The sequence below is a fragment of the Diplotaxodon limnothrissa genome, linkage group LG7, assembly GCF_057381915.1.
Source record: "Diplotaxodon limnothrissa isolate DT_005_m linkage group LG7, D_limnothrissa_male_GT1.1, whole genome shotgun sequence".
NCBI classification, from domain to species: Eukaryota; Metazoa; Chordata; class Actinopteri; order Cichliformes; family Cichlidae; genus Diplotaxodon; species Diplotaxodon limnothrissa.
Genome location: NC_140602.1, coordinates 3,109,098 through 3,124,939, shown reverse-complemented (window position 1 = coordinate 3,124,939; position 15,842 = coordinate 3,109,098). Strand labels below are relative to the sequence as shown.

At 41.6% G+C, this 15,842-nt stretch overlaps 1 protein-coding gene across 3 annotated transcripts in view; it reads left to right on the top strand.

Moving 5' to 3' along the window:
• The window catches only part of fgd4a (FYVE, RhoGEF and PH domain containing 4a), a 53,779-nt gene that overhangs the window by 19,042 nt on the left and 18,895 nt on the right, over positions 1–15,842 (top strand). Inside the window, exons 1-2 of one of the 3 annotated variants that reach the window (XM_085359004.1) lie at positions 7,216–7,516; positions 12,861–12,944. In XM_085359004.1, the coding sequence (XP_085215130.1) occupies positions 7,417–7,516; positions 12,861–12,944 (184 nt within the window). In that variant the 5' untranslated portion in view covers positions 7,216–7,416. Of the gene's footprint in view, positions 1–7,215; positions 7,517–12,860; positions 12,945–15,842 lie in introns of those variants that run through there. The other 2 variants (XM_085359005.1, XM_085359006.1) reach the window with 2 other exon arrangements.

The window sequence follows — 15,842 nt, the reverse complement described above, 5'->3', positions numbered from 1 at the left end:
TTCACAAGAGGTTGAGGGATAATTTTGTGAGACTGAACTGTAAACATGAAAACCTTCCCTTTACTGTTAACTTTGAGCTTTTATCTCTAAAACTGTTCATATTTCCATTTGAACCCAAATTCCACAAAAACCAGTAATAAAAAGGCTTTTTAACAGACACTTTCCAAAACTAAAGTTACCTTCATTCTGGTTGGGTTTCACTCTGGAAGAGGTCACAAAATTAAGAGTGAACTTGACAATGAAAACCATTGAAATACATTGAGGTATGGCTTTAGCTGTTTGGGTCCCTCTTTCACTGATAATGATACGGGAATAAATAAGTGAGAAGGTTACAAAAAAATACTTATCAGGGGAATTTATAGTTAATAATAAATGTTAGGTGGACCTTTCATAGCCAGAGTGCGTGTTTATCTCAAAGGTGTATTACTGGCCATAAACGACCTTGGTTTTAAAAGCTTTGCGCTGCTTGTCGCACAGGTTTTATGAAGTCTTTGCACACTCTGTAGGAGAGAATTAAATGCTTCTAAAAAGGTGTAAATGAATGCCTTTGATAAAGCGTTTCTTTTTCCAGGGCTCACAAAGTCGCTAGCCCGACGTCCAGGGGCTAGTGATTTTTCTGTTCGGGCTAACAAAATCCATCTCAGCCCTGCCCGTCAGGCTGTCATAGGAAGAAAGAATATGTCAATGCTTTTGCATTATTTCGCAAACGTAGCTGTCAGTATGTGACATATTGAAATCGCGTTTGAATTTCCGCTTGTTTTTTGCTTCACTTTCACTTTGCGATGGCGCAAACTGTGAATAGAGAGCGGCAGCTACTGACTGGTGAGTGACAGATTAGTTGCGCACCAGTTCCTCTGACATCGTCTTATCACTCATTAGCTTACTATTCAAACGTGACAAGTGAAATCTCCCGCAGCAAGCTTCAACCTGTGATGCAGGTTGATTGCGCAGAGAATCGCTGATCATTATGCAAGTGCCTGTGTAAAAGCAGATGGATTTACGCAGGTATTTTAGTTCTGCAGAGCCAAATAAGACAGGTCAGGGTGAAGAAGGGACCACCAAAGAAAAGCCGATCACAAAACGGAAAAGATATGACAAATCAGGCTATGAGGCAAAAACAAAAGCGCAGCTTTTTTTGGTTTCATGGACAAAAGAATTTCTGTGGCTGGAATATGACGAGCTAAATAACATCATGTTCTGCCGGGTGTGTCTTCTTTCCCTCGATTTCTGAGTCAACAAGCACCTTTGTTACTGGGACCAGTAATTTTAAGAAAGACCCCATTAGAACCCATGAGAAATGCAAGAAATGCATTATTGCTCAGTCTGCAGTATCTTTCCCAGAACAAACGCCAATTGCAAAAAAACTACTAAAAATAAACCAAGCACAGCAAGAAGTCCAGAAGAAACGCAGAAGAAAAAGCTGTTTAGAACAGCGCGATGTTGCAAAGAGTGAACTACCTTTGGCACAATGTAGCAGCCTTTGCAAACAAAGCAAATGATCTTGGTTCCACTTACCTCTTACCCGTGACTTCAGTGGAAATGTCAGATTCAGGATCTGACACAGACTGATCCATGTTCTACACAGTTCTTACAAGTTCATAGAAATTTCTGCTCAATTAGAACCAAATATTTGAGTTGATGATTGTATTCTTTTACAGTTGTTGTAATTTGTGTTTTAACAATTTTTTAAGTCAATCAAAAAATTGTCCTCTTTTTTTTCAGGCTACTTAAATTTATTTTGGGCTACCAAAAACTGAAGAGTGTCTGCCGGAAGGGCTACCAGAGATTTTGAAATTTTGCGAGCCCTGAAATTTTCTAATCTTTTTGTAACACGCTTCCTCTTGAGGCACCATAGACACTGATTTATTTGGCACGTCTATGAACTGAGTCACCCTTATTTTACCTCAAACCTGCATTTTGTGTCTCGCTGTCAGTCTGAAAGCTGCTGAAGTTGACAGCTGGATTTTTTTAAACCGCTATGTCAGGCTTCTACTTTCTTTACACAGAGATCAGTTCTTCATCAGCTCTCTCTTCAGATTGTCTTTCTTACGCCTTCCACCCAACCCCACCCTCCTCTTTCTTCACGGCGGGGGGTTGTTGCATGTCACACTCTCCACCTATATTGTGCTATAGCCACCAGCAGCAGGGGCGGCAGATGAGTATGGCCATTGGCTTCTTCCCCTCTCACCGGCCCTCCCCTTACCCGACACAATGGGTTCGCTTGTCCATGCAACACGCACAGGCATATGCAGAAACACATTCACACACACAGAGGGGGCTTTACTCTGGGGCTGAGTATCGCTTCCCCACCATATGCTCCGTCTCCGCTGGAATGTTATTATCCTCATTTGCTGTAGAGAGAGCGGAGCATGAGGTAAAAGAAGAAGGAAAGCGTGACTAGGTTAGGCTAAAGGGCGACTGGGTGTTGAAACGTATCTGTGTGAGGGAGAGAGAGAGAGAGAGAGAGAGAGAGAGACCGTGAAAAGGAAGGGAGGATGCAACCGATGCAGTGAGGCAGCAGTTTAACACCAGCCTCAACCTGCTACTGTGAGCGACAGAGCACAGGGAGAGGCACAAGGCACCTTTTTATTCTCACTGGACACAGCCTCCTCTAAGGTCAGTGTTTCTCTCTCTCTTTCTGTCTCTTTTATTTTTACCCTGGTTTACCAAGCAGCACCGGCACCCCGCATCCGTCGAGCTCACACTGTAGCCATAGGGCGGTAGGTTCACAGAGCTGACAGACAAAGTGTGTGTGGTTCATAACCACAGAGAGTATGAAATGCTGTTCTCTATTCTGCACACTTACACATTAAACGCCTGCTGAGGGTGATGGTTAACAATGGGAGGAGCACACATCACAAAAGACAAACCTGAGCTCTCACCACAGGATGCTGCTCTGGTGGGTGCTGTAGCTCAGTGTGTGTGTGTGTGTGTGTGCTATGACCTGTGTTAGCTGGAGAGGACTATTAATTTTCTTTAAGGCAGTGCCAACTGAGCCTCTTTAGACGTGCACACATATAAAGACTGTTAAAGTCGGTAAACGCTGCTTCCCATTTGAGCTGTGGGAAAATAGGTGAGGCAGTGTGTGTGTGGATTTTGTGTCACCTCGTACAAACACAGCTCTGATTTATAGTCGTCCTGTCTTGTCAGCTGTACTCTGATCCTATAAAAGTTTATGTAGTCTGAACTGCATGTAGTTCACTCTAAACTTCCTGAAAACAGCAAAGTCACAATAGCTTTTTAACCAATAAAACTGTTGGACTAAGGATGACACTCATGCTTTGACCTGAGTCGCCTCTCTTCATTCGTGTGCTGGGTGCTATCAGCGTTACTCTTTAGCTAACTGTCTTTACAGTTAAAACTATTAAAGTCAGCTACACCAAGCTACACTCTGAGCATGGCTGCCATTCCAGCCGAGAAGAGGCAGGGGGGTTGTCAAATCCTGTGCATTGATTGGTCTCTATACTAGCCGGGCTCTTCAGTGTGTCTGTGTGGTCCCAGTAAGAGGGATCCTCCAAGATCAACGAGTAAATCCAGGAGTTCATTTCATTCGTAACTCTTCTCCCTCTACTTGCATGTTATCTAAAATAGTAGACGCATTAAAACCGAGTTAGATCTTAACTCGTCAAAAGAAGAGAAGAGATATGTAATGTGACCAAAAATAGCACCAAACTGAAGAGAGCATTTTTGTTTTTGTTTTTTTAAGAGAAGTAAAAAAGAGGAAGGAGAATAACGAGCCGCGTCACAGTGAATAAAATGTGCATAACTCTACAAATATGGCTTACTTTGATCACGTTTGCGTGATCAAAGCTTGTTCTGGTCTCAAACTAAATGTGCTGTGTCACTGTCCTTGGGACGCAGTGCTACCTCTGCTGTAATAAAGCTGGTTGCCTTGTCATTTTATCCTCTTTTTGTGGAGCAGTTTGTCCTTCTGTTAAGACTCTTATGACACAAACCACAAATGCTGATGCTGTTTGACACTTTATTACAAAGCGTCAGGTTAGGTGTTGTGCGCTTGTGAATGCAGACGAGCAGAAAAGCAGATGACCAAGCTCATTTGATCTGTGGGTTTAAAAATGGAGTGTGCAGAATGAGGAAGAAAGAGGAGGACAGAAAATTAGTAGCATAGTCAGCTTGGTTATAGAGGAAGTTAGTCACGTTAAATCTTATCCATTGCTTTCTATCTTTCTCTTTCTGCCTCGTTACAGCACCAGCCTTGGCTCTGGGCTCGGCTGCAGGCTTGCTTTCAGGATTGCAGGGGTTTTCTGTGCATTCCAAGTCTGTGCTGGGAATATGGGCTCTGCTGCCAGTCAGAATGGCTCATTCATGCTGAGCACAATGATCCCGTTTGAGGCACAAGTCCTTACCCACGCTGTTTGATTGGCATTATATTCAGCATCTATTTACTTCATCCATTATGCATTGAGTCAGATCTGTTTGGCATTAATGATTCTCTCTTGTTTACTCTCTACTTGATGCATAAGAATAAAAAAAACTGAGACAAACAAAGATATTTAACGAATGAAGAAATTGTTTGGAGTATAGAACAGAAATGTGCAGATCTATAGAGCTGGGCACATTTGCTCCCAAAATATTGGCTAACAAAGAACAAGAAGAAAACTGCTGATGTTAGCTTGTCCCACACTTCATAGTAGATTCTAGTAGTAGTTGGTCACATTGTAACCTCACGACTTTATTTCCAGATTAAAATTAATCACGTCTATTGCATTACTGTGAGAAGCTCTGAACTGTTGCTGGCACGACCTTCCAGAAATGCCGTGTGCTGTCGCTCACCTTCTGTACACGGCATCCGTACAGTCTGTCACCTCCGGCTTCTCGGTGCGTAAGAACAACAGGCACATTTCACTGATTTAATCGTCGTGAACTGAAGCCAGCATCAGAAGAGCAATAGCAACTTAGTCGTTAGCGGCAGTTTGTGGGAATTTCTCATGTGGTTATTTTTGGATCTGGAGCTACAATTAGGTTCAGGAAGTCGTGAGATTTTTGCCAAAGTGTTGTAAATATAAATGGTTATTAATAGCAATCTTTTTTATAAAGGAGCGATTTGCAAGGAATTTAAACAGAGCTGCTTTAGTTGAAGAACTAGTTAAAGGACTCTGTGGCACAAACACTGAACTCACGCAAATAGTGTACGCACTATTGTATAGACATTTTTGCCTTTTTATACCCAGGCTGATATGCTGCACAGAGGTTTCCTCTTTCACAAATCTCCAGTTAATCTGTTGGACCCTTGAGATCCAGTTGATTTAGGCTCATCATAAATAAGCATTGTTGTTCATTTATGAACATACAGGTCTCCCAGGACTCGGTCAGGCATGGTAATCGGGCAGACATGCTATTGATTGGCACATTTGGGAGCTTCTGCCACACCAGCTGTGATCTTTCTGGGGGTTTTTTAAGGTAGACCTGCAGGTCATGTGGATGAAGGAGGAGATGACAAGAAAAATGAGATGACTGTGATGAGCAAGATGCTGTGAAAAAAGGCACACAGAGGAAAAGACTGTGGCATGTTGATGTTATCACAGACTGCAACAGTCAAGCTCTGCCTTAGGTCTCAGTGATTGTAGCGTACACTGCTGTTTGGATCTCAGCTATGTGCTCTCATAGCCCTCTGATACTAACTTTATTTTTCTTAGTATCCCTGGTTGTGGTAGAGCTACAGTATTTGGATCAGTTGTGGAACTTAGCGTCTGCCATCTGGCATGACAAACATGTTTAAATGGTCTGTTATAGTCATTCTTCTCCAGAGAATGATTATCCCTGCAACAGCAAACAGGAAGCCTATAGTTTCCATCTCTTCCTGTCTCTATGGGGCGGGGGGAAGGGTCCGTAGTGTTGTTCAGCTCGAGGATTGTAGCACATCCAGTCACCCAGTTGGCCTGCCCTCATTAGACATGGGCCGGAGAGCATGTTCAGATCATGCTTATCTTCACATGCTGGAGCTTTGTAGGGTGCCTGGTGGTAAACAAAGAGGCACAGTGATGTGCAGATTTTATGAGGCAAGAAGTGTGGCATTTTGTAGCTGAAAACAAAGACTGTCACAGGTCTGTGATCTCAGCAAAAACAGCACAGGATACTGCTCACCATATAAAACAATCTGCATAGATAGCATCTAGCAGCCGAAGAGTCTGCGCTGAAAGAGAAGCTAAAAACAAGAGGGAATCCCAGCTTACAATCCCAGTATTGCAAATAGGTAACTGCTAAAGCAGTGAATGACGAAGATGAAACCAAGCCTGAACATGGATGATGCATTCTGCAGCTACTTTGCAGCTACTTTGTGTCAGGGGTAAATGAAAGCTCAACAAACTGGCATTAAATTCAGGTACCAGAAAAACCAGCTTATTCTTTTAAGTGTTATATGGACAACGAACTACGTCAATTTCCCACGTTTGCTCCGTGAGCTGGAGACGCAGGGTCTCATCTGGTTGTCTTGAATACACAAAACGCTTACAAGGCCTTTTAATTTTCACTCTATTATGCCTGCGACAGAAAGCCATCACTCTCTGGTAATTGTCCATAATGGAAGAACGAGATTGAACAGAGGCAGACGCATCTGGTCTCTTTCAGTAGCCTCTGAGTCAAGCAAGAAAAGCTCGCACACATTTTATCACCACCGTGAACATATGATTAAAGGGGTGTGACTTGGCATGCTAATACATTCACGCTTTTCCATTATTTATGAGTTACATCTGAATAGCAGTTATCTCAATCTAGGGCAGCCTTGCATATTAAACTTAGCTTACTTTGCTTTCTTTGTGTCTTTTTGGTGGATTTTCTTTTGAATAATAATCTCTTTATCTCACCATTATAGAATTACATCAGCAGCATCCTCTCTTTACACTTATTTATATCAGGACTGAGACTAGGTTAAGGTTCAGCTCCGTGCAGTCAGTTTAAGGTGAATAACATTTTAGAGAAATTAGCAGGGTGGATCAAATGTTCATTATAATGTAAAATGGGTTAAATAATGGGTTTTAAAACAAATTTGCATGACCACAGATGACTAAATGTGAACTGTTACAGTTGGTTAATTTTTATCTCTCACTTCTCCATATCATAGTCACTCCTTTTTCCACCTTTCTTCACCAGTGATTTATTGCATTTCTTTAACTCCTCCTTTGCTTTTTCCTGCCTTCTCACTTTCTCCTCCCTCCTCGCCAGCTCTCAAAGCATTCTAAGGGAGTCATGAAAGTGACCGTGAATAAATATCTTGTAGGGCGACCTGTCCCTCCTCCCTTCCTGCAATTGTCTGCTTCACCAGGTGACTCTAGTTTCCAGGGAACCGGTTTGTGCAGTGATACAGAGACTCCAAAGCTCTCACGGGTACACACACACGAGCTTACCAGCCAAGAAGGAAACGTGTGTGTGAAGAACGGACTGTAATTTCTCATAAATATGGATACTCCTGAATGGAAAAGACACTATAGGATTGATAACCATTCTGTGTTTACCCGGCCGGGGAAAACACAACTCTTTTTGGGAGGAGTGCTGGCAGGTAGTGTAAAAAATTTACTTTTTGTTTTTTTGTCATATTTTCAGACACGCAAAATAAATAAAGGGTCTAAAAATGAAAAAGTGTTGTTGAACTACGGATTAAAAAAAGCTCTAGAGGAAGCGCTGCCTTTACCACAGAAACCCAAACACACAGGTGACTGTTAGATAAGCGAGTGTGAGAACAGTCACCTAAGAAACATTTTAGACACACAGCCTGCCTGTCAAGGGAAATTATGCAAGAACTTTTTCAATGACCTTTCAGAGCTTTCGTGTGAATGGTGAAGCAGTGGCATTTATTTCTTGCTCATAATCTTACCTGGTGCTGCAGAGCTTTAAATGTTTGTTGTGCTGTAATCGGAGAGGTGTAGCACACAAGAATGAACTTGTGGCAGATTTTTTCAGCTACACCATATTTGTCAGCAGCATCAGTTAACTTTGCTGTTCTTGCAATAATGTTTAAAGATGGAGAAAGATAGAATACCCTCATTTTTAGTTAAGCATTTTTTAAACCATCTATAGTTTATAACACATGTCCTTATGTGAATTATACAACTGCAACCTACAGTGTTGAAGGCTGGCGAAAACACAGGTGGTGACTGTGTTTTCAGTTTGACTGCTGGTCAGACTTGGGTTGGAGCTCATTTGGTGTTTTCAGTCACAGACGTCTATCAGAGTTCTTGTGCTGCTCTACAGCAAGTAAACGTAAGCACCACAAACCAAAGGACTGACCTGATAAAAGATTTGTTTGCACCACTTTTTTATCGTTAGATACGACATGTCGCATACGCAGATGCACATTTCTGAAGTTCAGATAAATGCCACGACTCACTGACCATTCACTCTGAGCAAAGGTTACTGTAGCTGTCAAGGACGAGGTGCCAATATGGTAGCATTAAAGTTTGGTAGCGCAGAGAGCTGCTTAGAACATAACCCTTTAAATTTTCTTTTTATTTACTTCGACTGCCAAGAGAACAATTTGTAGCAGTTTGCCACCTATGTTGTTGAACATCAAAGGCACAACTGTGATTCCATGTAACTGTAAAACAATCAAAATGTGTCAGTAGCAGTATTTACTCCCTCACACCTGTGTAGTTTATGTTTACTGTAACTGGCAGCTTTCTTCCAAGAACCACAGACGAGGTCTGCTCAGCGTTCTCACTTCCTCAATCAGTAATTTTAATAAATGCCTGAGTTCCTGTTATTGTAAATCTGATTCCTTCTCACTGGCCAATTCTCTTTCTCAGCTCCTCTCAGTAAACTTGTCGTTATCGCTGCCGTAACAGGAGACTATAAATATGACTTCTGGTTTCATTGTCACTATTGAGACTTTATGGCGACTCTCATCCCACATCACTTCCCAGATCCTACCTGGCCGGTGACCAGTGTTCACTTTGTGTGTGGATTGTGCTGTTTCCGGGTCTCTGAGGTTATCAGTTGTGTTATGCTCGGACTTCTAACAAAAAGATCATCACATAAAAACAAAAACAACAGGATGTTAATGAACAGGGAGGGGAAGCTTTAGTGTCAGGCCAGTTGCATGATGAGTACGTCAGTAGAAGGGCTGGTACACTTTCCTCCATCAGTCATCAGCCACATCTCAGAAAGCTATTTCTCTGACCTTTGTGGCTGCGTGTAGTCGCCAAAGTGTGAAGCATTTTCTCTGTTGAGTTTATTCTCAGTATTGACATCAGAACACATCCCCCCACTTAAGGAAACAATGGGCACGCAGTGACTCTGGTCACACGGCTAAGAGCTGGCCGGAGGAGAGGCCTCCATAGGCCGACTCTGTAGAGAAGATGTGTACATAATGCTTTTCATAAGCTGCTTACATTTGTTATATTTTCAGTAGGGAACTCGACTGGGGTTTAACTTGTATACTGTTAAGTAAGTTGTGTGTGTGTGTGTGTGTGTGTGTGTGTGTGTGTGTGTGTGTGTGTGTGTCTTTGAACAGCAGGCAGGCCTGTCATGAGGAGTCCAGATGGTGGGTGGAGAAAGCCCTCCTTTAATCCATGCGCCAGGATATTATACCCCCCTTCACTCTCTCTCCCTCACACACACACACACACACACACACACACACACACACACACACACACACACACCGTCATCTGTATTTCCACCGTTTGCACGACCCCCCATTGAGCTACTCTACTATTGGTTTACGTACCATTATCCACGCTCCATTATGTCAGCTCGGTCCACTCACTGCTGTGTTGTATATCCTGACTGACGCAGCACTAAATGCTTGTACAGAATTGAGTTTGAGAAACGATAAGCGAGGCATGAACGTTGTAATACAATTCAATTCACTTGAGTAAGAGGACTCATTATGTTACCCTGTCATGTATTTTGGAGGGATATGATTTCTTTTATTTTTTTAATCTGTGTAGTTTCCTGACAGGCTGAAAACATTGCAGGATGATGTCAACACCGTTTTTTTCAACTGAAATGAAATAGAAGATGATTTACCACAAAACTATAACCTGTTCATAAGTGTAGATTGCCTTCTTTGCCTTCTTTTGTCTTCTTAGTCTCGCAGGTCAGAAGTGACCACAATTGAAAAGGGTTGAGTGCTAAGCCTTACTTAGCAAGATGCATCCATTAACAATATGATTGCAGCTGATAATGAATTAATTAAATGCACAACAAGTCATATTATAATGACAGTTGCTTTAAAAATTCTCCGATTTATTATCTTGCCCACAAACATTGGTGAGATAATCATTTTAAACAGGCAAGTTTTATAAATACTATATTAACACCCATACTGCTCAATAAAGGGATAACTTTTCCCCAGGTTGTTATTATGTTAGTGCTTCTGTAGCTTTATTTTAACAGTGGTGTCATTCAAGGAAATGCAGTTTTCTCCACAACCTCTGAGCAAACATGCAGTTCTTTTAATTCCCAAATGTTTAAAATCATTATCAGTTTGTTGCATGCTGATGGTACGTGACTTGTTTTCAATCAGTCAAATTGTTCCGCTGTAGTGCCGTTTACAAAATACACACTGATGCTTTCTTTTTAGTATTTCTCAAAAACATTTCTCGAAAGAATGCGGAACAACAAACCCGACTGATTGGCTTCGTTTCTGTGTGGTTAATGTTGACACATAGGTGAAGCTGGAGGTGGCTGGAGGGTTGAATATTGTACGATTTTCATTGAGAGTTACCTGGATAGGCAAGATTAGGAACGAGTCGATCGTAGAGCTGGGCGATATAAGATTTTTTCATATCACGATATGTTTTTTTCATTTCAGGCGATAACGATATCTATCACGATATAAGCCAAATAACTATATTTGTAAGATTTAAATGTGCCGTTGCTCACAAGTAAAATGTGAAATAATCAGCAGCTTGTTTTTATTTAAATATTTATTTCCCATAATAAGTTCAACAGGGCAGATGTACTTAAGGAACATGAGACTTTTTCAGATAGATAAAGGCAAATATTGCAAACTACACAAAAGGCAGCCGCTAAAGCGTTTAAGTTTCAAAATAGAACAAACGAAACAGACTAAATTGTCAATTCCACTTAGAAACAAAATATTAATTCTAAAAATAAATCTTAGTTTGTTTTACAGAAGAACAGACAAAACTGACTAACTTTTGTCAATATCAAATAAACTGAGAACTAAAAGGAAATTCTCAATCTCTCCTTGTTGTATAGCTGAGCTTTTCAAACAGTTTTAACAGTTACTTTAGTCTGACAAAAGCCGAATGACGAATTAGCGCTTCCAGTCAGAGACTGAGGCTACGTCCACACGTACACGGGTATTTTTGAAAACTGAGATTTTCCGTTTTCGTTTTAAAAAATAATCCCGTCCACACATAAAGGCAGAAATGAAGGAAAACGCTGCTATGAACATGCCAAAGCAGCAGGTGGCGCTAGATTCCTAACCGTGCAGAAATGTTGGCCAATCAGAAGTCTAGAAGCCTCGGTGGGAAAAAGTAAACAAAGCTGGGGCATAGAAGCAGAACCGAGTCGTATGTGTGGACGGACAGTAACTGTGTGTATATGTAAGCATTTAAACACTGCAGAGAGTAGAATTAACAGTAACAGTCTTGTAGAAATTCATTTCACTGAAACAATAACGTGGCGCAGTGTGACGCATGCACCAGTTTATTGTATTTCCAGACTTGCTTTCGGCACAATTTACAGTGCACGCTACTCTGTTTTTTGTCAGACTTGAAATAGCCGAAATACCTTCACACTACGGAACTTCTATGGCTCTTCCGTTCGACAATCTCTCCGGCATTGGAACCGTCATCTGTTTTCTCTTCGGTCACGCTCGGTTGATTTTCCTAGTCGGCACACTCATTTCCTCCATTACGCGCTGGCTCCCAAACAAACACACGTGTGGCTTGGCACTTGTGCTGTACGTAACAAGTCACGCGACGTGACGCTGCGGCTGTGATTGGTTCGGCTCTGCGTTATTTAATTTGGATTGGCTGACCTTTTTTTTTTTTTTTTTTTTTTTTAAAAAGAGGACAAGAGCGGCGAGGTCTATCGCGATAGCTTAATTTCTCTATCAGTAAAAGTTATATCGCGATACATATCGTTATCGTTCTATCGCCCAACTCTAGTCGATCGGGAGGAAAACCCAGGTTGGACAAAGTTAGGGAGGCGGGGCTTAGCTGGGCTGGATGTGCAGAGGAGGCTAGTGGATATGTTTGGCAGTGGATTTTGAACATGGAGCTGCCAGACAGAAAGACCACAGTGAAAATTTAATGATGTAGTGAAAGAGGAGGTTGGTGTGACAGAACAGGGTGCCTGTAGAGGCGATGATTACATCTGACTGAGGGCATAGGTTTGTGCTACTCTGTGTGTGTGTGTGTGTGTGTGTGTGTGTGTGTGTGTGTGTGTGTGTGTGTTTGTGTTTGGAGGTTTTGGAACGCTCACGAGGTCTTCATTGTTTTTACGACTAGCTATTTTCTCTTTAATCTTTTATGTGCATATTAAACGGCTGTTTTGAAAGAGCGTTTGCTCTCCCTGCTGACGATGGCCTACATATCACAGACAGACTAATTAGGGTTTCTCTCTCCAAGGGCTTATATACTCCCTTTCATTCTCAAAACAAACATGAGTGTACTCCAGATCTTGATAAATGCAGCTACCACAACAGTGCTTCAGATCTCACAATCTCTCCTGTTCATTGTATAAGTTTATTGGGGGCGGGGTTTGATCTGAGTTGGTGGACCTTTTACATAAAATCTGGGGAAGCCTCAAACTGTTTAAAGCTTCTGTCTGATATGCAGGTCAACCTTTAAAATAGCCTCTTAATCTACACAAATTCTGTCAACTTATTTTTATTCTAAATCTTGAAATCTGCGCATATTGTGTTGTAGAGAGGAAGGGCAAAGCTACCTGTTTCCAGTCGGAGAACACTGAAGAGCAGACCTGTGTGGCGGTGAAGATCGAACAGTCCATAGGTAGGTTGCATCACCTCCATTTATCTTTACGGTCTTTCTCTCAAGTGCTTGCACGCAGACTTTTTGAAAAACTCTTTAGATGTGTTATTATTCATATCTTAGTCTCCCATTTTTCGTCCACTTTGTGCATCATCTTGATTTTCATTGCCATGTTCACATGTCCATCGTCTCTTTTCAATCAACACCTCTGATTTACACACATTTGCATTCAAAATCAATAGAATGCATGGATTTTTCAGCTTTGCCAGACCTTCTGGATCGGAGTAAAATCAGTTAACATGCACAGTGAGGACAGAGGATGATACTGTGAAGGACACTATGAACACGCCTTCCTGTGACTCTCTGCTATGCAGGGGTGTGAAAAACGCTGCGGGTCGCTGCTCTATTTTTATATCAAACTCGTGTGTGCGCTCACGCTCGCAAACATGCTTGTGTCTCATGGTCTGCTTCTTTTGATGAATGGGCGCTTACCTCTGGCCCTCTGTGTCTTCCTATTCTTCATTTTCCTCGTTTTCTCTTCTTTCTAGTTCACGCCTGTAAGTCCCTCTCCTTTTTGCACCTGGGTTTTCATCCGTGTCTCTTTCTTTCTTTGTTATATTATCTAGTCTTTCGAAGCAGACTCGTGGGGTAATCTCACAACGGCCCTCAGATTAGAGGATGATGCAAGCTTAATCTGAAGAAAGTCCGGGCAGTTGAAAGCCCCCCACCCAACTCCAAGCTCACAGGACTGGCTGTAATTGTTACGTGTCATTCTGTCTGTCATGTTCTCTCACACGGTGTGCGTTAGCATGATTGGATCATTCAAAGCCTCGTCTGTAAAAGTGGAGCCAAACGTGCACAGCAACAACGCACTCTCAAGCTGACTGGTTGAGGTAGTGCTATTTGGAGTGTGTGCGTACATGTGTGCATGTATGTTTGTGGCTTTGAAGCAGTTTGTGTGACTTTGTCTCAAAAGCTTTCGTTTCACAGCTCAGTTTTTCATCAAATAAATGTAACCATAACGATCATGCAGAACGCCTTTGTCCTTACAAAGGATGTTTACATGCACTAAGTAACCAGGGTATGCTTGTCTCACTGACTCTTTGAAACCAAGTAAACAAAAGGAGATGTTTCCTTCCAATTTGTACACTGATCAGCCTAATATAGTGAAAGTTGTCCTGTTGTGTTGCCAAAACAGCTGTGACCTAAGACACAGGACCTGTTCTCAACAAGGTGCTGGCTCGTTGGATTGGCATGTGGGGAATTTAAGACCAGGTAACAACTTCAGGTAATTTTCCTCCAGCCATTCAAGCCACATTTTTTGCAGTGCAGAGGAGCTTTGTCATGGTGATAACAAGGGGAGATGTGTTTCTGCTGCAGAAATGTTTAGGTGGGCGGTATGTATCAAAGTAACATCCACACGAATGCCTGAACCAAAAGGTTCCCAACAGACAAGTTTTTTGGAGTTTTATTGTTGTGGCTCATCACTGGATGCTTTTGTTTCTTGCTTGGAGGGATTTGCATACGTGACTGACAGGATGGATAGTGGATGAGACAGGTTCTTGAGCAAAATAATTATATTGAAAGTCGCGCTAAAATAAAAAATACAGTCGCATTTATCACTGAAATATTTGTGCAAACCTCAAAAAAATCACCAGGACTCCATATTAAACATCACAAAACATATCAGGGTGGAAATTTAAAGCGAGAAAACTTTCAATTGTTAATAAAAAAATATATATTTCTGAGTAGTCACAGCATTCATTAAAAAAACCACCAACTTTGTTTTTTCTCAGTTTTCTACAAAACGTACAAAAGTAAAAAAAAACCAAACAAAGTAAGGTGAGCATGATGGGAGTTGTGGTTTGCAGTCTTGTAAAGACAGATAATTTAACAGGAGTTGAATTTATACTGGTCCAACTAGTTTATTAATGAAGGAACAAAATAATGCTCATCACTCCCTGCAGTGCTGCTCTGCAGTGCGTTTACATGTCGCAGTAAGCAAGACCTCAAGACTTGTTTCTGTCAGAGGTGTCATCGTGACTTAAATTAAAGCTTCCTGTGTTGTTGTTGTTTGTTGGTTTTTTTTATCTGAAACCATGTGATGGTTCAAAGCTGATACATAGCAACGTAGATCAGACCAAGACCTTTCCACCACATAGACACCAGGGAGCAGCTGTGCAGCACACGTTAGATGCAGAACATGGAGAAGACTGAGTTGCACTTCCCAGTGGAGACTTCTGTAAAAGGTACATTTAGTTTATTCCCATAATTCCTTTTGTGATGCTCTTGCTTCATTTTAATGTAGCCTCATTTTGATATTTCACGATTAATCGGGAGGATTTGGTTTGTGTTCGTGTCGTTGCGTCAAAGTTTTTACCATTTTATATGTTAGCATAAATAACAGGGCTCAGGAGGACGAGCTGATTTAAATAAAAAATTTATTTTGGGGGCTTCGATTAGATTTGAGGATGACAGAACTGCAGTGAAGCTGTTTAGGCTGCTTTTTCTGTGGTGGCTGTCAATCATTGATCAGGTGCTTCACTAATAAGAGACGCTGATGGAGGAAGAAGTGCTGTGGCAAACAAGTTTGTCCTCTGCTAGTGGTCCTGTTTCGCTTTCTGCTGTTTGCTTCATTGTGTGATTGTAACAAATGGGTTTCACAAGTGAGAGGAAGCTGGAAAACCCTTCAGTGTACCTGAGAATTGCAGGATAATTTATTATTCCATAACTTTAAACTACATTTATTTCTATTCTCCGAAATTTGTTATTTTTCTGGAAAAATGTTGCTCTGACAGGCATTTGTGTCTGTTCTCTTTCTTTCTATGGATTTGAACCTTTTAAGGTCTAAAGGTGCAGTTCCTGTGAGCTTAAAGGTACAGAGTTCATTTGAAGGTGTCTTTGTTTGCGCGCGTGTGT